At 41.0% G+C, this 21,989-nt stretch overlaps 1 protein-coding gene across 1 annotated transcript in view; it reads left to right on the forward strand.

Annotated features, from left to right (window-relative positions):
* Nucleotides 1-21,989, forward strand: part of LOC126236277 (uncharacterized) — a 120,407-nt gene that overhangs the window by 21,172 nt on the left and 77,246 nt on the right. Inside the window, exons 2-4 of the mRNA XM_049945438.1 lie at nucleotides 17,279-17,578; nucleotides 18,267-18,901; nucleotides 19,316-19,525. Coding sequence (XP_049801395.1) covers nucleotides 17,279-17,578; nucleotides 18,267-18,901; nucleotides 19,316-19,525 — 1,145 coding nt within the window. The remainder of the gene's footprint in view (nucleotides 1-17,278; nucleotides 17,579-18,266; nucleotides 18,902-19,315; nucleotides 19,526-21,989) is intronic.

Below are 21,989 nucleotides of genomic sequence, written 5' to 3' on the forward strand. Positions count from 1 at the left end.
TTTCACGTAAACAAACAGTGCCTAAGATGAATGAAGTGATAAGTGACAGATAAAAATCTTAGGATTGACTGGGAATCAAACCTGAGATCCATGAATTTGTGGTCTGGGACTCTTCCACCAAGCCATATAGTTCGGGAGTTATAAAGCCATAAAGATGAAGATATCATAATTTAAGATAATTAATATCTTTTGATATATTAGAGGAGCAGAGCTAAGCAGTGCCACAAAGGAAGTTGCTCGTATGACATGGAATGTTGATCTGGTACCAAAAGTTAGGAATTGATATTTATTTTTGAGATATTAGTATTTTTCCTTATTTTACACATACTTTAAGTATAAATATTCTTAATGTTTCCAGGATTCATTCTGTGGCTAAGTCAAGTCCCCACAGTAACCTTTCTTCCAGAAATGCTAGTCCTGCAAGTTTTGCAGGAGAACTTCTTTGAAATTTGGAATGTAGGAGATGAGGTAGTGACACACATAAAGCTGTGAGGATGTGTTGAGAGTCATGCTCAGGTAGCTCAGTTAATAGGGCACTTGCCCACAAAAGGCAAAGGTCCTGGGTTCAAGTCCCAGTCTGGCATACAGTTTTAATCTTCCAGAAGGTTTTATTGTCAATATTAATTAGAAATTAGAAAACTAATGCAGCATGATAAAGTAGAGGTAAAGTGAGTTGTTTGAGTTGATCGAGGTGCCACAAGTAGCGCACTCAAACTGATTCAATAAAACTGACATTAAGCTGCATCAAAAATCCCGATTCCAATTGTGATCACCCAAAATAGTACTTAAAAAATAGTACCCACTCCCAGTAGCACTCGCCACATAAAAGCCAGTGACTTTCCCTTCCTAAACAAGATAAAATAATTACTTTATGCTATTTATAAATGACCTGCCTTTGAAACTCCCTGGCTGATTGAAACTGTGTGCCAGACCAAGACTTGGCTTTCACTGGCAAGTGTTCTTCTGACTTAGCTACCCAAGCATGACTCACAGCTCATCTCACAGCTTTACTTCTGCCAGTACCTCATCTCCTATCTTCCAGCTTCGCAGAAGTTTCCCTGTGAAACTTGCAGGACTAGCACTCCTGAAGAAAGGACATAGGAAAGCGTGGGCTAGCCATGAATCCTGGAAACATTAACAATTTTTGTGCTGTTCTTATGTGCAAAATTACTAATAACTCAAAACTAAATATCAATTATTAACTCTTGGTACCATACCAGCAGTCTGTGTTACGTAATCATGCCCACTAGCCATGCAGAAGCAGTGCATCACCGTGCTACAACACAGGGCATGATTTTAGGAAGTCATAGCCTTGTCAAAGTATTAGTCAGCAAGTCTGTGATTTCCTGAAATCAGGCCCTGAAATGAAGTTCATTCTATGTGGCATTTTGTACACTACACCTAAAATAGCCCCCCCGCCCCCCACCCCCCCCCCCCCCCTCTGCCTCCGCCTCCCCCCAACCTCTGCAATACGCTGGTCAGACATTATATTCCTTCTACATTTCTTTCCCTAGCATTTGGCTCCTACCCCTGTGACTGCCCTCCTGCCCTCCCTGTGAGACTTGCCCTATGCACCCTCCTAACGCCACCTATCCCAGCCCTGTCACAAATACTATCAAAGAAAGAGCCACTTGTGAAACCAGCTGTTACATAAACACTTTTCAACTTTCTAGAGTGGTATGACTACCACAGAGTTATCAGTTAGGACGATTGAGCATAGACAGAGGGTGTACACGGACAACACACAATGCCCTTGTTACTGAGCATGCTGTACTATATGACAGTTGTGACCTCAGTGCCTGTTTTGCCACATGTGCCATCTGGATTCTCTTCCCCCAGACACAGGTTTCGTAAAACTCCACTAGTGAGAACTGACACTGCAACATGTCCTTGGTTCCCGCCACTCACCTTGCCTTAATTTATGTTAATTTCTTTGATGTCACCATTTCTTCTCAGTTTTTTTTTCACTCCATTTTAGTTTTCTGTATCTTTTATTTTCTGATCTGTCTATTTTTCCTGCTCCCCCACCTTACCTGCCTACCACATATATGACTTAGTTTTCTGTTCGTATTCACTCTTGCCTGATGTTTTGTCAGTAATCTCTGTTTGCTTATTACCCTATCTTCCACCTTTAAACTCTCAGGTTTTTAAATCTCGCCCAGTGCAGTCCCCAGCAATAAGTCTTTCTTTCTCATCCTATCCGATAAGTCTTCCCTAATGGGGGTACTGGGTGACTTTTCCATAACTCTCCCCATTTTCTAAACCTCGCCAGTCCGTTTCATCCCTCTTGCTTCATCCATCATCCTTCCCCTTCTGCTCTTCTGCCAGAAGGTGGAGTCACTGGCTCTGAAAGCTTGCACATTTCCTTCACTTCTTCGTGTTTTCTCTGGTTGCTCCTTGGTGAGTAGATTTTTTTATATCCAATTATATTATATTTTCAAAATTGGTTATTCTCATTGACATATTAGCTTTTGCTTGAGATTTGTTATATTTGAATGTTTTAGCTGTCTCACTATCCTGGTTGCTATTGTTTGTTTGAGATCTTTCTTGAACACACAACATTTTAGGAATATGCTGTTGTGATCAGAAACATCATCTACAACTGCTCATCCATTACAAATGTTTGAGATGTCATTATTTAAATAGACATAGTGCTCATTTGATTTATTGTTAAGGTAAGAAAAAATGAAACTTCCTGGAAGATTAAAACGGTGTGCCCGACCGAGACTCAAACTCGGGACCTTTGCCTTTTGCGGGCAAGTGCTCTACCATCTGCGCTACCGAAGCACGACTCACGCCCGGTCCTCACAGCTTTACGTCTGCCAGTATCTCGTCTCAGATGGTAGAGCACTTGCCCGCGAAAGGCAAAGGTCCCTAGTTCAAGTCTCGGTCAGGCGCACAGTTTTAATCTGCCAGGAAGTTTCATATCAGCGCACACTCCGCTGCAGAGTGAAAATCTCATTTTGGTAAGAAAAATTGTTTAATTTTTGAGCATAAGTCAGCAGAATTTTTCTCCACCACGTTATTAATGTCTACAAAAATTTAGAAGAAACTTGTCACTTATTTCTAAATAAGTAATTAATTCAGTAAGTAAGTAAGTAAGTAAATACCACACTGGAATTGATTGGTGCATATTTTTGATAATGATCAGTATGCTTAGTAATTTGTCCTTCACACCATTATTCATTGTGGAATAATTAGGAACATGGATGAAACTGATATATTAATGAAACTTCCTGGCAGATTAAAACTGTGTGCCCGACTGAGACTCGAACTCGGGACCTTTGCCTTTCGCGGGCAAGTGCTCTACCAGCTGAGCTACCGAAGCACGACTCACGCCCGGTCCTCACAGCTTTACGTCTGCCAGTATCTCGTCTCAGATGGTAGAGCACTTGCCCGCGAAAGGCAAAGGTCCCGAGTTCGAGTCTCGGTCGGGCACACAGTTTTAATCTGCCAGGAAGTTTCATTACAGCGCACACTCTGCTGCAGAGTGAAAATATCATTCTGGAAACATCCCCCAGGCTGTGGCTAAGCCATGTCTCTGCAGTATCCTTTCTTTCAGGAGTGCTAGTTCTGCAAGGTTCGCAGGAGAGCTTCTGTAAAGTTTGGAAGGCAGGAGACGAGATACTGGCAGAAGTAAAGCTGTGAGGACCAGGCGTGAGTCGTGCTTTGGTAGCTCAGTTGGTAGAGCACTTGCCCGCGAAAGGCAAAGGTCCCGAGTTAAAGTCTCGGTCGGGCACACAGTTTTAATCTGCCAGGAAGTTTCATTACAGCGCACACCCCGCTGCAGAGTGAAAATATCATTCTGATATATTAATGCCTTCCGCAGCACATTGTCAATTGATTTGATGCCTATAAATATGGAAATGGAGAAAGTATGATATCATGATTGAAACTAATTTTTAACCTTTTTCCATGACTGCTTGGATACTTTTGGATATGTGAAAAACACAGATTTGTGGCTAGTGAATTCTCTTGATAGTTATTTTCACGTACACTCGCCACTCCCCCCCCCCCCTCCCCCCCGGCCTTCCCCCCCCCGCCCCCCAACCCCCCCATTTTATTAGTAGAAGATAATTGTAGCTCACTGGCAGAGACCAGAGGCCGCATTATATGCGTCATAAAAACCTTAAAATATGTGTGCAAATATACAAGAAAAATGCTTAAATAATGCACGAAAAGTGTCGAAATATGCAAGATCAGATAATCAAAAAACATGATAGTTACTGTGTGCATTATATCTCAAAGTTGAACCTGTGCATATCAGTTACGAGCAAGAGTGCCGGCCACTTGAGAAGTTGGTGCATTTAGAATGCTGATATCATTTTCTGAGTACTTTCTGGTAGAGGTTAGGAAGGGGGCCTTTCTGGGAGTATTTTCCAAAAAATTGCAAAATGGGGATGCATACCGTGTTTCAAGAATTGTTCCTTCTTTGCAATTGTCAGTAACAAGTGGATGCGGGTTCAATGAGTGTCGCAGCGAAACATCGATATGTACAGAACTGACTTTGGGATATATCGCACGCAGAGGGGCACGCTCAAAAACTCTGTAATATTTTATGTAAAAAACAACTCTCAATCATGAGTTTTTTAACAGCATTTACTTTTAATTAATACTATTTGACTAAAGCATCATTTACAATTTATTTTGCATTGTTCTATTATTGTATACATAAACAACCAAGTACTTTTCCAAATGATTGGTAGTAAAATTGTGTCTTCTATCATTCAAAACATTTTTATAAGAAGAAAAGGACCATTCAACATCAACTGAGGTAACTGAGCAGTATTTGAATTTGGGTGCTATGTTCGCATTTATTGCTTCTGGTGAAAGTTCACTTGTCCCATTAATAAAACTATCAATTTGGCACAAGGGTTCAAAGCCTGGCTTATTGTTTAAAACATTTTAAACTTTTCTTTAAGTTTTCTTGGGAATACCTCTGACAATGAGGAGTTCACTAGAATAATTTGATTTATTAACTGAATAGATTCATTCAGTACCAAACCTTGAATTTCAAGCTTTTTAATACTTGCAGGTGTATGGGAAAAATGAGTGCTATTACAGTAATGTCTTTTTTAATACCGGAATCATTAAAAGCTTCCTTGCACTGGCAAACTGCCAAAGCCTCTGCACTATTGAAGTCATTTACTACCCCTCTAATGGCCTTGAAATGTTCATTGTAAAACAATACAGCTTCGACCCACATACCCCAGTGAGTTACCACTGGTTCAGGAGGTAAAGGCGTATTTGGTAGTTTTTCTTTGTAGGTCTTGATGCTACCAGGAGCCTTTAGAAACACTTTCTTTGTGGACAAAATCAGTTTATTTACATTCACAAATGTGGAACATACTTCTTCAAGAAGGTGGTGCACTCCATGAGCAAAGTATAATGATTTACTTTTTCCATTTCTTTGTAGGCCGCTAAATAGGAAGAAGGAGGCTCTTCTTTTAAAGCACCAATCATTGACTCTGTCTGCCTGTTCCTGTTCCTCTTCTGTAATGATTTTTCTAGGCAGTGGCCTCTCAATTAGAGATTGCATGCAGTTCTAGGTCACAGTCAATCTGTGAATCTGAGACATCAAAACTAGATTGAGCTAGAGACCGCCCGTCTAAATTTCTAAAATATTGTAAACATAAAGCGAAACTATGCATTGTCACTAGTTTGTAGTTAAAATTGCAATACCTGGTGAAAAGGAGCCAAATATGCAAATGCATATGCAACATGCAAATGCATATAATCTGGTCTCTACTCTTTAGATAATGGTTGCACCTGCCCCAACGCCCCAAATTGTGTGACAGTTTCCTTTTCATACACTATCTGACTGACTTTTGTCTTTCCTTTATCTCAAATTTAATTTTTGCTTCTGCATTTGGGGCGTGTTATCGGAGATTTATATTTGTTATTTGTGCAGTTGTGCTTTCCCACGTACATTCATACTTTCTGAAGTGGTTCACATTTGTGGCTTTTATCTACGTCTAAGTACATACTCTACAAGCCACCATATGGTTCAGTTCACAAATGGAAACATGACCGTCTATATGCTTCCAGATGAGCCCTGATTTCTCCTATCTGGTCTTCACAGTTTGCAGTCATCACACGAGATGCGTGATCGTAGCAGTGGGATTGGTGTGTAGTCTATTGCAAATGCCAGTTCCCTGCTTTCCCAGAAGTATGTTACAAAAAGGATGTCTTCTTCCCTCCAGGAATTGCTATTTTAGTTCACGGAGCATTTCTGTAATCTTTGTGTGTTGGTGGAACTTACTGGTAACAAATCTAGCAGCATATTTGAAAATTGATTTGATGTTTTCCTCTAATCCCAATTAGTGGGGATCCCAAACATTGGAGTAGTACTCAAGAATGGGTTGCACAAGTGATCAGTGTGCGGTCTCCTTTATAGAGGAGCTACACTGTTCTACAATTCACTCAGTAAACATAAATGGTCCAGGAGTGCACTATACATCAGGTAGCTGACTGTGTGTGTGGTGCACAAAGCTTTTTTTTAGATTAGACGACTCTCCATCCAGTCCAGATACTGATAGCTGTCCCAGAAGTATTAGTGTAAGGCTCAAAGAAATATCCCCTGCAGGTGAGAGTATTAAAATACTAATGATTCAATAAAGAACTCATAACAACAGTAAGATTAAAACATGACAGAAGACACCTAACAATAATAGGAACTTATGCAGCAGAGGAAGGGAAAAAGGAAGAAGAAGAGCTTTGTTATGGAGAACTTCAGAAATGGCTAAATAAAACAGACAATTGGGACCATGTAATTTTAATGGTAGATTTAAATGCTAGAATTGGAAAAGTGCCACTTCTTATTTTAATAGGTGCTAATGGGGAAGATACTGTAAATCAGAATGGAGCAAACCTAAGGGAATTTGTAATGTTTAATGAAGTGAAGGCAATGAACACCTTCTTTAAGAAGAAAGGACATTCACAAATTTACCTGGTCTGCACAAAGTTACTGTTCATTAATAGATTAATTAATTATTAAGCAAATGTTAGCTCCAAGGATAATAGACACTCAAGTATATAGAGGTAAAAATATAACTATGAACTACTACCTTGTAAGACCAGAACTCCAGCTGTGGTCAAGATGGAAAAAGCAGTCTGTAAAAAGTAAAATTAAAGCTGGAAACAATTTAAACAAAAGATTTAAGGTACATCTATTGCAAGAAGAAAGCTTAAGAAATCAGTATTAGAATAGACTCACATAACTGCTCAATAAAATACAAACTAGTCAATACATATGAAGAATAGTTTGATGTTAAAACACTGTAAAGCAGATAGCAAGTGAAGTGCTAGGTGAAAAATGTAGGACCAATTGAAATGAAAAGATACAAAAAGCCATTAACGACAAACAGAAAGCTTATAATGAATGCTTACAGAAGAAATCATTAGAACTAAAGAGCAATACAGTTGGAAAAGAAGTGAAGCAAAAGCAATAGTAAGATCAGCACATAGTACACTGTTGGACAAGTTTATAAGCAGAGGTGAACATAATATCCATGGAGACAAGAAATAGCATTCAGGTTAATGAAACATCTCAACAGAGAAGAAAGAGATATGATAAATCTAAATGTAATACCAAAATATGACTGAATTGCACATTATAAAGAACTATGGCACCATCCAGAAATCAAAGGAGCAGATAAAGAAGAACACCTGCAAGGAATATGTAATGTAGAACTCATGGAATTGAAAACAATTTTTAAATCACTAGGACTAGATGGAATTAGTATTGAATTGATTAATTATGGAGGAATTCTCTTAGAGCATCTTAAGTTCCTGCTGCTAATAAGGTGAGTACACCATTCATTTGTTATACATTTTTACGAGCTTCAAACAGGGGTGACTTATTTTCAGTTACCTGTGTAGTAACTAGTTTATTTTTGTAATTTCTTGAGTGTTCAAGTGCTTACTGGGCACAACCTTTTATTTTAATAACAGTGTAACGTACAGTACCACCCTTGTTACCGACCCGGGTATCGCCCCTTGTATTGTACAGGCTTTTGTTTCTTTTGGTTGGTATAGCTCAGTGTCGGTTAGGCCGTCAATGACAGAGCACCTTGAGTTCCTGCTGCTAATAAGGCGAGTACACCATTTGTTTGTTACGTATTTTTACGAGCTTCACACAGGAGCGACTTCAGTAATGGATAGGAAATGCAATTGCTGTGTACACGAGTCAAGTTGGTGACCCTTCGCTCACAGCTCCAGCCTGTGTTGGCTTCCGTCACTCAGCTCAAGGGTGCTGCCAAGGGGTATCACTATGGGGAGTTGGATGTGGGGATGCAAGGGACTTCAAGCACGTCCCATGTGTCCCTCGATTGGTCCACTGCTGTGGCCGCCCTGGGTACAGCCTGCACTGAAATTGACCCCGCACATGTGATCAAGTGGGAGATCATTCCAAAGTCCAGCAGACAGCAAAAGACTTTCCATGGGGCTGATCGTAGAACCTCCCGGGTTCGTTTGACGAACAGGTTTTGGGTGTTATCTGTGGCTGACGAAGTTTGTAAGCTGGATGCAGTTGTCCACTCTGTTCCAGAGGAAGCTTCTCTGCCCGCAAGGTCTGGTCATTCACAGACGGTGGGTTTGCTGGTAGTTGGGAGCTCCAACGTTAGGCAGGTAATGTGGCCCCTTAGGTACATCGCTGCCAAGGAGGGGAAGGAAGCCAGTGTGCACTCTTTGTGCATACCGGGCTGATTCATTCCAGATGTGGAAAGGGTGCTTCTGGATGCCGTGAAGAGTACAGGGTGCAGCCAACCCCAGGTGGTGGCTAATGTTGGTACCAATGACGTATTTTGCTTTGGATTGGAGGAGATCCTCTCTGGTTTTGGGCAGCTAGCGGAAATGGTAAAGATTGTGAGATTAAGGCGGAGCTCACCATCTGCAGCATCGTCTGTAGAACCGACTATGGTCCTTTCGTGCAGAGCTGAGTGGAGGGGCGGGACTGCTACGGTCGCAGGTTCGAATCCTGCCTCGGGCATGGGTGTGTGTGATGTCCTTAGGTTAGTTAGGTTTAAGTAGTTCTAAGTTCTAGGGGACTTATGACCTAAGATGTTGAGTCCCATAGTGCTCAGAGCCATTTTTTTGAGTGGAGGGTCTGAATCAGAGGCTCAGGCGTTTGTGTGACTGTGTAGGCTCCAGATTCCTTTACTTGCCTTATTGGGTGGTGGATTTCTGGGTTCTGCTTAGTAGGTCAGGAGTTCACTACACACAGGAAGGAGCTACACGGGTACCGGGGGTCGGTTTTTTAGGTTAGAAGGTCTCAGGAAATCACAGAATGCTCGTCTATCTAAAAGGGGGCAGGTAAAACACAGTAAGGTGGTTGTAGAAACGATCAGTATTGTAGTTGTAAATTGTCATAGCTGTGTTGGGAAAGAACCAGAGCTCCAAGCCCTAATAGAAAGCACTGAAGCTCAAATAGTTGTAGGTACAGAGAGCTGGCTAAAGCCGGAAATAAGGTCAGCTGAAATTTTGTCAAATGAGCTAACAGTATTCAGAAAGGATAGATTAAATACAGTTGGTGGTGGAGTATTTATTGCTGTCAGAAGTAGTTTACCTTGTAGTGAAATTGAAGTAGATAGTTCCTGTGAAATAGTATGGGTAGAGTTTACACTCAATAATCAGACTAAACTATTAATTGGATCGTTTTACTTACCCCCTGACTCAGAAGATATAGTTGCTGAACAGTTCAAAGAGAACTTGAGTCTCATTTCAAATAGGTACCCCACTCATACAATTATAGTCAGTGATGACTTCAATCTACCTTCGATACGATGGACAAATTACACATTTAAAGCCAGTGGCAGGCATAAATTGTCTGGAATTCTGTCTCAGAAAATTATTTTGAACAATTAGTTCATGAGCCCACTCGAAGCATAAATGGTTGTTAAAGCATACTTGACCTCTTAGCAACCAATAATCCTGGACAAATAGGGACTATCATGACGAATACAGGGATTAACGACCACAAGGCAGTTGCTGCTAGGCTGAATACTTTAACACTCACAACCAACAGAAAGGAACATGTATTTAAAAAATCTGATAATGCTGTTAATCCTTTTTAAGAGACAGTCTTCACTCCTTCCGATCTGGTCATGTAGGCATAGAAAAGATGTGGAATGATTTCAAAGAGATAGTATCGACAGCAATTGAGAGATATGTACCACATAAATTAATAAGTGATGGTACTGATCCCCCATGATACACAAAACGGGTCAGATCGATGGTTCAGAAGCAATGAAAAAAGCATGTCAAATTTAAAAGAACGCAAAATCCCCAAGATGGGCAAAGTTTTGCAGAAGTTTGAAATATAGCACGTACTTCAATGTAAGATGCTTTTAATAATTTCCATAACGAAACTCTGTCACGGAATCTGGCAGAAAACCCAAAGAGATTCTGGTCATACATAAAGCACACCAATGGCAAGACACAATCAGTACCTTCACTGCGCATAGATGATGATTTTGCACTGAAACAGATGATTCAAAGGAGATGAGAATTTAGGAGAGAAGAGGAATCCCTAAACATCTGATCACCAGAATTAGAATTGATATGGTTAAGGAAATGACATCTAAGATATAAACAAATCAGGGCTTTAAACTAGGATTTAGCTTGTCACCAATATTATTCAATATCTACATAGATCGCATGACCAGAGAATGAAAAAAGAGAGAGAACACAATCAGACGTAAATATTGGGAGGAATAAACATATTAACTTTATTTTATTTGAAGATGAACAGGTTATCATACATGACAGCAAAGCTACATAAAGGAAATGAGATACCCTGAAGCGCCAAAGAAACTGGTATAGGCATGTTTATTCAAATACGGAGATACGTAAACAGGCAGAATACAGCACTGATGTTGGCAACGCCCATGTAAGACAAGTGTCTGGCACAGTTGTTACATCAGTTACTGCTGCTACAATGGCAGGTTATCAAGAGTTTGAACGTGGTGTTATAGTTGGCGCATGAGTGATGGGACACAGCATCTCTGAGGTAGTGATGAAGTTGGGATTGTTCTGTATGACCATTTCACAAGAGTACTGTGAATATCAGGAATCTGGTAAAACATCAAATCTCTGACATCGCTGCGGCCAGAAAAAGATCGTGCAAGAACGGGACCAACAACGACTGAAGAGAATCGTTCAGCATGACAGAAGTGCAACCCCTCTGCAAATTGCTGCAGATTTATACTGGGCCATCAACAAGAGTCAGCATGTGAACCATTTAATGAAACATGCCTTGCCTGGGCCCTTTAGCACCAACATTGGACTGTTGATGGCTGGAAACATGCCTGGTCAGATGAGTCTCGTTTCAAATTGTATCAAGCAGATCAAATATCCATGGACCCTGCTTGTCAGCAGGGAACTGTTCTAGCTGTTGGAGGGTCTGTAATGGTGTCGGGTGTGAGCACTTGGAGTGATATGGGTCCCCTGATACTTCTAGATATGACTGTGACAGGTGGCATGTACTTAAGCACCCAGTCTGATCACCTGAATCCGTTCAGTCCATTGTGAATTCTGACAGACTTGGGCAATTCCAGGAAGACAGTGTAACACCCCACACATCCTGAATTGCTACAGAGTGGCTCCAGGAGCACTCTTCTGAGTTTAAACACTTCTGCTGGCCACCAAACTCCCCAGACATGAACATTATTTAGCATATTTGGGATGCCTTGCAATGTACTGTTCGGAAGAGATCTCCACCCCCTTGCACTCTTATGGATTTATGGTAAGCCATGCAGGATTCATGACATCAGTTCCCTCCAGCACTATTTCAGACATCAGTAGAATCCATGCCATGTCATGTTGCGGCACTTCTGCATGGTTGCGAGGGCCCTATGTGATGTTAGGCAGGTGTACCAGTTTCTTTGGCTCTTCAGTGTAAGTACAATCTACAATCTGACAGCTCCTATAAATCAAACTAAAACCATTTCCAGTGTTTAGGATGTGACATATCTTATGGTATGGTTATACAGAAAAAAAATCTAGTACTGGGTGGTTATAATTAAACTGAGGCTGTTCCGAGTGCTGCTATGTGGGCTATACACATTGCCGGATGTTGAAACGTAGGTATGTTCATTAATTGGTGCACTTTTGGAGTATGCTGAAACAATAATAGTTCCACTTTCTGCCATCAAGTGAAAATATAGCACTGTAAGCAATCAGGTTCGAATCCTGCCTCGGGCATGGGTGTGTGTGGTGTCCTTAGGTTAGTTAGGTTTAAGTAGTTCTAAGTTCTAGGGGACTGATGACCACAGATGTTAAGGCCCATAGTGCTCAGAGCCATTTGAACCATTTGTAAGCAATCAGAATGTGAAATGTTTTCTATTTTGACATCAGGAAGCTATTTTGTGTCGTTTGTGTCTTTCGTGAAGTGACTGTTGATGAAAAGGGTTAAGAAGGTTGGAAGATGTCTGTACAAAATGCAGTGGCTATTGAGAAGAAAGATCATGCACTGCTTTATGAGAATGGCAGCAATAGCAGCACTGTATTGCGGGAATAATGCCAAAAGAAACACCTGTGGAGAAGAGGCCCCATGTCAATAAATGTATCAAAGAGAATGATCAAGAAATCTGAAGAAACAGATGAATTAGATGGTGCAACAGGGAGAGGGAGATGGCCTATTTCCTTGGCAGTTGTTGATAAAGTTGCTGTAGCTATAGCTGACTGTGCAGCACATGGCTCAAACTCTGCATCAAGTGCTTGAGTTGTGTTAAGGATATTGCCTCTCCCCTGGTCAACTGTTCAAAAGATTTTGCGACACGTTTTACACTGGTATCTGTATAAGATTCAGAATGTGCACCAAATGAAGCCTTAAGATAGTCTACAACACCATAACTTTTCTCTTTTGTTTTTGGCACACATGGAAACAGATGACATGTGGCCAGAGGATATTCTTTGGATAGACGAGACACATTTTACTCTGCATTACCATGAATGCCCAGAACTGTTGCATATGGGGGTATACTCTGCCACACATTGTGCAGGAACATCCACTGCACATAGCTGATGTGACTGTATGGTGTGATTTCACAAGCTCCTTCAGTTTCAGTACATTTTTTCTTTGAGGTGATTACACCTCGCGAGCCTGTTAGGTGCGCTGTGACATCTGCATGTTATAAGGACCTCCCTGTGCAACACGTGACTCCAGCTTTCCAAGAATGCAACCGTGTCGACACCACTATTTTCATGCAAGATGGGGTGATACCATATGTTGCTTGACAGTTGAAAGATTTGCTTCAAAAAACGTTCAGTAACGACCGCATGATCTCTGTGCAATTTCAGGATGTGTGGAGTTGCAGAACACCCAACCTAAATCCATGTCCCTTCTGGTCGTGACTATATCTGAAAGATTGTGTCTATCAGGGATGTATCTGGACTCTTCCTGATCTGGAGAATAGCGTACAAGGACATAAAGCTCTGGCTACACTGCATATTCTGTGAGCAGTTGTAGACCTAAAAAGTAATGAAGCTCACATAATGTTAGGTACAGTAAGCTAGTTAAAATCTAAATCTGTCAGCAGTGAGATTTTTGGGGAAAATTAAATGTATACCAAAAGCAATGGCTACTGGGAAATGGAGATGGTGTATTTGTTGCTGTAGACAAGAAACTCAATCCATTGAGATAGAAATTGAAGCTGGATATGCAATCGTTTGGGCAAGACTAGGAATGGGCATAATATTATAATGGATGCTTCTACCTACCATCAGACTCACCTCTTGGTGTAGCCGAAAACTTTAGAGAAACTCTCAGTTTGCTTGTACCTATGTGACTTTAACATCAATCAATCAATAAGGATAATTACAGAGTTGTAAATGGTTGACAGGACAAGACTATCTGTCAAACATTACTAAATGCCTTCTTTGGAAACTAACTACAGCAAATAATTTGGGACCCCGGGACTCGTGATGTAAATATATTGGGTCTAATGGCAAAAAATAGACCAGACCACTTTGAGGACATCCACATTGAAACTGGTATCAATGACCATGAGAAAGTTGTAGCAGGAGGTACAAAGGGCACCTAAAAGAAGTAGAGGAGTTTATATGTCACATAAACTACAATGTCCAGTCATGTTAATGTGACCAACTGTCAAAAGTCAGAATAACACCATTTGCAGCACGGACAGCTGAGAGACGTGCAGGAAGAGAGTCAGAGGTTCTCGAAGGTACTGACAAGAATATGGAACCATGCCAACTCCTGTACCACAGCCAGCTGTGCTAGGTTGCTCGGTTGAGGATCCATGGTGCAAACAGCTCGATCAAGGTGACCCCACAAATCGTAGATCGGGTTTAAAACTGGGGAGTTTGGCGGCGAGGGGAGTAAAGTAAACTGCTCCTGGTGCTCTTTGAACCACACATCTGCACTGCAAGCTGTGTGACATGTTGCATTGTCATGCTGATAGATGCCATCATGCCAAGGAAAAATAAACTATGTGTATGGGTGGACATGATCCTAGGGTAAATGCATACTTGTGTTGATCCACTGTGCCTTCCAGAATAATGAGATCGCCCAGGGAATGCCACACGCCAAGAGCCACCTCTCCATTTGAGTGTAAAACATGATTCATTTGAAAAGGCCACCTGTCACCATGCCACAGATATCCATTTGTGGTATTGGCATGCAATTTTCAGCCTCGTTGCCGCTGAACAGCGGTCAGCATGAGTGCATGAACCAGGTGCCTGCTGTGGAGGGCCATACGCAACAACATTTGCTGAACGCTCATTGAGGAGACACTGTTGATAGGTGCTTGGTCTGGTACTGCGAGCCGTGGAATTTGAATCCGTGCCAGACGTCATGGACGTTGAAGACCCATAGAGGTCTCCGCACCATCGCGCCGTAAGCTGTGGCAGCGTGCACCTCCTGACCCGCTTTTAGTGTGAGGGTGCCACAGTGGAACACATGGTCCCAGCGGCCAATAGCAGCACCCCCGATAGCGTACTTAAGCGCCTGCCTCTCGCTCAGCCAGCCAGTTTAATCTCGCGTATGTTGGTTTACACCTCACTTCATGCTAGACAGATTACTTCCTTGTTCTGTGTACGAGGGGACGTGTTTGTTTCCTTGTGACTTCTTTGTTCGGTCTGGTTGTATTCGTTCTGTCCTTCGTTGGTCGTGTCCATCCTCTCCCATTGTGTTGTTGTTCGCGGGCCTCTCTGCGGGTCTCGCCGTGCTTTCCGTCATTGCTACCCCGCTACCGTCCTGGTCGCAGCTACAACACTTGGTTCATCTAGGCGGTCAGTTGTTCAACAGTTGCACGTCTGTTCATCTGTACACATCTCCAGAGCCATTGTTCACTACTGTCATCTGTGGTCTGTGGCGCACCACACTTGCCTCAGTACCAGTTTTGGACAGCCCCAGTTTGCCATGCGCAGCACTTTGACCACCGAAATTGAGCGTTGCAAAGCAAAAGCAGAAATGCTTAACTCTGTTTTCAAATTTTCCTTTGCAAAGGAAAACTCAGGACTTTTGCCCCAATTTAATTCCTGTACCCCTGAAAAGATGAGTGAAATAGATATTAGTGTCAATGCTGTCAACTGAAATTGTTAAAATTGAATGGAGTTGTAGGGGCTAATGGAACCCCTGAGATTCTACATTGAATTTGCAGGTGAGTTAGTCCCTCTTCTAACTACAATCTGTTATAAATCCCTTGAATAACGAACCATGCCCAGTAGTTGAAGAAAGCACAGGTCTGTCTACAAAAAAGATAGCAAAAGCAACCCACAGAACTACCATCCAGTATCCTTGATATTCATTTGTTGTAGAATCTTAGAACATATTCTGAGTTCAAATGTAATGAGATACTTCGAACAGAATGAACTCCTTCAAACTAACAAACTTTGATCCCAAAAACATTGATAATGTGAAACCCAACTCTCTCTTTTCTCTCATGAGAAATCCCCAGATCAAAGCAGTCAAATAGAGTCAGTATTTCTCAATTTCTGAAAAGCATTTGACTCTGTATTTCATCTACACCTATTATGGAAAGTATGATTGTATGAGCTGATCAAGTGAAATTTGTGACAGGTTTGAGAATTTCTTGGTAGTGCGGACACAGTATGTTATCTTGGTTGGAGAGTCATCAGTAAATTTGGGAATGCCCCAGGGAATAGTGTTGGGACCCTTTTGTTCATGTTGTGTATAAATGATCTCGTGGACAATATTAATAGTAACCACAGACATCTCACAGATGATGCTGTCATCTATAATGAAGTACTCTCTGAAAGAAGCTGTACAGTCAGTCAGATCTTGATAAGATTTGAAAGTGGTGCAAAGATTGGCAACTTGCTTTAGATGTTGAAGAATGTAAAATTGTGCACTTAACAAAATGAAAAAAAAAGTAGCATCCTATTGACTATAATATCAATGACTAGATGAATTCATACCTTGGTGTAACACTTTGGAAGGATATAAAATGAAACAATCATGTAGGCTCGGTTGTAAATAAAGCAAGTGCCAGACTTCGGTTTATCGGTAGACACTAGGAAAATGCAGTCAGTTTACAAAGGAGATTGCTTACAAATCACTTGTGTGGCCCATTCTAAAATATTGCTTAAGCATTTGGGACGCATACCATAGAGGACTAACAGGGGCCATTGAGCGTATACAGAGAAGGACAGCATGAAGAGCACAGATCTGTCTGACCTGTGGGAAAGTGTCACAGAGATGCCGAAAGAAGAGATAGGTGTTATTTATCTCGAGAACGTCTACTTACAAAATTTCAGGAGCAGACTTTAAATGATTGCTTTAGGAATATATGACAACCTCCTACTTATTGATCTTGTAGGGATCATGAGGACAACATTAGATTAATTACAGCTTGGATAGAAACATTCAAACAGTCATTCTTCCCACTCTATACACATGAGTGGAACAGGAAAAATTGATGATAACTGATATACTGGGACATAGCCTCTGCCATGCACTTGACAGTGGTTTGGAGAGTATAGATGTAGATATAGGTTGATTATTAGCTTTCCGTACAACTTCCTTGTTCCATTTCATGTTGACTTGTGATGCTATGCTTCGATATTTAATCAAAGTGACTGCCTCAACCAGCACCACAGAGAGCATATTCAAATAATAAAAGATGGTTTTTCCTAGTTATGTTCATCATTAACTTGTATTTTACCATTTTTAGCTCAGTCCCCCCCCCCCCCCCACCCCCTCCCTTGGGTCCCATAGTGAATTTTTTTTTATCATTAGCTTGCTCTCTGTGTTGATTTTTGTTTTGTGATGCTAAATAGCACCTTGTTTTTATTTCAGAAAATGGTAACTGGTCAACAAGTGGTGGTCTGTGTCTTGAGTGGCTCCACCAAGTGCAAGAGTCATGGCAGTTATTGCCACCTCACCCTTCATTAATGGCATTTGCTTTGAGACTATTGGCAGTGCTTACACATGATGAACACAGATTTACCTTTCTACAGAAAATGAACACTGTCAGTATCTTCTGTCAAAAAATGAAGCTTCAGAACAACAAAAATGTTTCATTAAATTTAGCTTATACTATTCTGCTGTCGTCAGTCATACAGCATAAGGAAGGAAGAAGATGGGTAGTAGCTAATGGTAAATGTCTTTTATGTGAATGTTACCACTTGTGTATATAGCAATTATGATTTTGTGTAAATTCTAGTTGGAAAGCACTCAATTGTTACAGATTAAGTCATAATTTTTATTCAGCTGTTAAGTTAAGAATGTTGCATTTATTTATTTCGTCATATGAAGAAAACTTTGTGGTTTGATTTATGTATTCATCCAGGGTACTTATCACATTAATACAGGAGTTATCATCATAATACAGTGAAAACAAGCTGCTCACAATAGACATATGCACAGTATATATAAGTATAAATTTATGAAGAGGATAGATTACTGCTCACATATAGCTAAGATGTTGAGTCACAGATAAGCACAACAAAAAGATTCAAACAAGTAAGCTTTTGGCTGGAATGGCCTTCATCGGAATTCGAGAACACACACACACACACACACACACACACACACACAAATTCACACAAACACAAATTGCATACACACGTGTGACCACAGTCTCTGGTTGCTGAGTCTGTACTTTTGCCATTCGTTGTTTTTTATTGTAGAATACCCCCCCCCCCCCCCCTCTCTCTCTCTCTCTCTCTCTCTCTCTCTCTCTCTCTCTCTCTGTGTTTGTGTGTGTGTGTGTCCAAACAACTTTTTTTCTTCAGTTAAACATAAGCATTATCATTTAATTACTTTTCTTTTTGCTCAATTTTAGGGTTGTGGAAGGATGTCATAAACTTCTGCCTTAGTGATGCAAGCATATATGTTGCTCGGGAAGGTCAAAAGTTTGTCGCAGATCTTTTTAGTAACTTGCTAAAGGATGGCACACCTGGTGTTGCAGCTGTTGAAGAAATTATGAGATACGCCATGAATCCTGTTCTTATTGGCAGAAACAGCTTCGCAGTAGACGTAAAAAGCAAACAAGACAAAATGTTACCAAGTATAGGTATAATGTGTTACGTTTTTGAAACCTCAATGGATGTAAGAAATTTGGCTGTTTTGTGTGGCATTATAAACAAATACAGTTTAGAGACAGTGGCATGGTCACTGTTAAATGGCAGCCTTGACAATATATTTGTTGCACAAGTATCAAGATTCCTAGCACTCCTTTACTTTGTTTTGTTCAAATACAAGGCTAGTTTGTCTGGCCACATAACATTAGAACATGTGAAGGAAATAGATGCAAGTATTGTAAACTTGTTGTCTGCATTGTTTGCAAAAGGTTTTGTGAGAAACGCTCTGAAAATTATTGTCCAGTCTCATTTCCAGTGGCACGAATTTATTAAAATAATCCAAATTGATCCTGAAGCCAGGAAGCATGAATTTGAGAATCAGCTGTTAGCCTTACAGGTATGTTCACAAAATTTAAGTGTGCTTGCATTTTCTCTCAGGAGCAATAGTTAATTATGTTTCAGAAGTGACTACAGTATTTTCCTTTGGTTAGTTGGGTATCATTACTGAGATATTGAAACTGTTTTTTATCTCTAGTTGAGCATGTAAAGTGTAATTAGTATGAATGTTAGCCTTCAAGAAATTCAATGCTCCCAATTTGAGTCTTTTCTGGGAGCACAGTTTTTATGGCATAATGTTTTATGATCATTTTTGTATGAGAAAGCACAATAGTGACAACAATATTTTTTGAAAAATAAAATACAGTATATTCAGCTACTGCTGCCATACATCTAACATTAGTCCCCTTGTGATACTTTCAAATATTTTTAAATAGTTAACAGAGTGAAGATAGTTATTTTATATTTATTTTAGGTGGGACCAATTCTTGCTATTCTGTCCAGTACCACGATCTCACATGAATATTTCGATGAATTTTGCACAAAACTGACTGGTTTGATGCATCAGGAAACTGTTCGGGCAGTATATGCAATTAAGAAAATGCTGAGGGACCAGCCCAACAGTCATGAGGTTGCTCACATGGCTGTACTTAGTATATTACAGATAAAGGATGTAATGGACAAGGTAGGCATCAGAGCCTGCAAAGTATTTGTGGCTTCTGTGAGATGACTAAATGTTGATAAATTTTATACTTTAATTTTCTGATAGCTGTGACAGATATGCAAGAGCTATTTCTCTTATGTTTGTCAAACTGAAAATGTTGCAGTTATGCTGATATCTTCCATTTTACTGATTGGCATAAAGTGATGTGCTTGAATTATCATAATATGTTACAGTGAACTGAAATCTCCCAGTGGTAAAATTACATGTTAAATGTGGTAAGAACAGTGATCCTGAGAGTGCACTTGTTTTCCTTCTATCTATTTTCTTTTTCAATGAAATGCATATTGCAACTGAATTTCTTAATGGAGTAAGGTACTTATTTTCTAGATGATCTTCTCTCTGCCCTTGCTCTGTTAAATTCAACCTCGTGATGTGTGTATTGAACTGTGTCTTATTCTATTGGTCATATGTATAGGATGAATCAGGTTCTTCGATATAAACTTAAGGGAATGTTTGATCTTTTAGAGAGTATTACATATTGTAAAATGACCATTGTCTAATGCTGCATCATTTCAGGAGTGCACCCTCTGATGCAGTTGAGGAATGTGGTGCAGTAATTGAGACAAAATTTCCAGCTAGACTTCCAGATTTAGGGTTGTCTGTTTTTGAAAATAGCTTCATATGAATGTTTGGTTATTCATTAATGTTCACCCCCTGTTGTACCCTCCAAGCTCTAACTGTGCTCCCCCTGCACTGTCGGGGGCTAGAATAGACCCGTAGCCCCTCCTTGCCTGTCTTAAGAGGCAACTAATAGGAGTCTTTTTTTTATTGGGTCAGAATTTTTAGATTGGTCTTGCGACTGTTCTTTGAGCTTTTGAAAATTTTGCTCTTTTTCCCCTTTTTTTTAACACTTTTACCTCACCTTTTTTGGCTTTTTAAATTCTGGTGCCCTGTTTTGGGTTTGACTTCCACTTTCCAAATTTTACCGAAGTGCGGGCCATATGTGGAACGACCCTTTACTGTGGTACATTAACCCTCCACTGCGCAGTTATCTTTTGCACCTATCAGTCAAGTGGATCTACCTCTGCACCCAAAATCCAGCGTGTTAGCCAGTCTGTCGTGGTGGGGTTGTCATGTACCCTCTCTGTGGTAGCCCCCTGACAATGCAGGGGTCGCACTGTTGATGCCTGAGCTGTACTCTCTCCACATCAGCCAATGAGTAGGTGGCTGTCCATTTTGGGGTACCAGGACTTGGGCAACATTTACCGTTCCAAGAGGCCTTTGCCTTGGAGACATGGCGCCATGGGGAGAGCCTCTGATTGGAGTGAGTGACATTGGGATAGGTTGTCTGCGATGAAACAGATCAAAATTAATGGCAGCTGTGCAAACACAGCCATCTCATCAGCCAGGAACAGTGATTTTAATGCAAAGGCTTACAATCCTACAGCATTTCCATCACTGACCATGCCTCAAGATAAGAACCAGGCACAGAAAAATGGAAGCGGACAGTTTGCTGAGTTCTTGGTTTGTTCCCACACTGTTGGCAGCTTTGTCGCTACTACAAAGCCAATGCTTTTTGTTGAAAATATTGAAGATCTATTTGGGGAGGTTGCGGCAATAGAGAAATGCATCTTTGCTGATCAAAACACCGCATGCCAACCCATCATGGGCACTTCAGACCTTTGTCAAGTTAGGAGATATACCAGTCACCATTTCTTCTCACAACAAGCACAAAAGAATTCAAGGTGATCTGAGACTACATATTGTTGAAGAGTTGCACACTAATCTCGCGTGGTGTGGAGTCCATTTTGTTCACTGCATCCAGAATGGACCCAAGGATAAAAGAGTGGAGCTTTTATCGTGGATTTTACAGCAACATTTTGCCTAAGAAGGTTAAGTTCATGGTTTATAGATGTGATGTAAGGCCTTACTTTCTTACTCTTCCAGTGAGATTTTTTAAGTGCCAAAGGTTCGGACATGTCCTCCCACAGGTCTAAAGAGGCTATCTGTGGGGCATGTGGACAGGTGTCCTTTGAGGGCACCCCTTGTGACCAATCCCCTCAGTATGTCAACTGTCCAGAACTGCACCTTCCTCATTCACCACAATGCTCAGGGAGAAGACAATTCAAGAGTACATAGTGCTTGACCATCTGTCTTACCAAGATGCAAAGAAAAAGGTGGAACGGCTTCATCTAACTGATATGGTCTCCAATTTTGTGAATGGCGTGTCACAGGCCACACCTCACACCATGACAAGGTCTTGCACGACACGACACGACCCGGCCCTGGTCGTATTCCAGGACCTGCCCTGGTTGGGGAGGGAATATCAGCTCCATCATTCTGTACACCTATAGCACCGGTAGTTATTACATCATCGGTGTGGACAGAGATGCCTAGTCATCCTCTGGCATCGTCAGGGGTGAGGACACCTGTCAACATGCCCCTCTCTCAAGACAAGGACCAGCAGCCACAGGCTGCATGCCAA

Source organism: Schistocerca nitens, chromosome 2, assembly GCF_023898315.1.
Source record: "Schistocerca nitens isolate TAMUIC-IGC-003100 chromosome 2, iqSchNite1.1, whole genome shotgun sequence".
Classification (NCBI taxonomy): Eukaryota; Metazoa; Arthropoda; class Insecta; order Orthoptera; family Acrididae; genus Schistocerca; species Schistocerca nitens.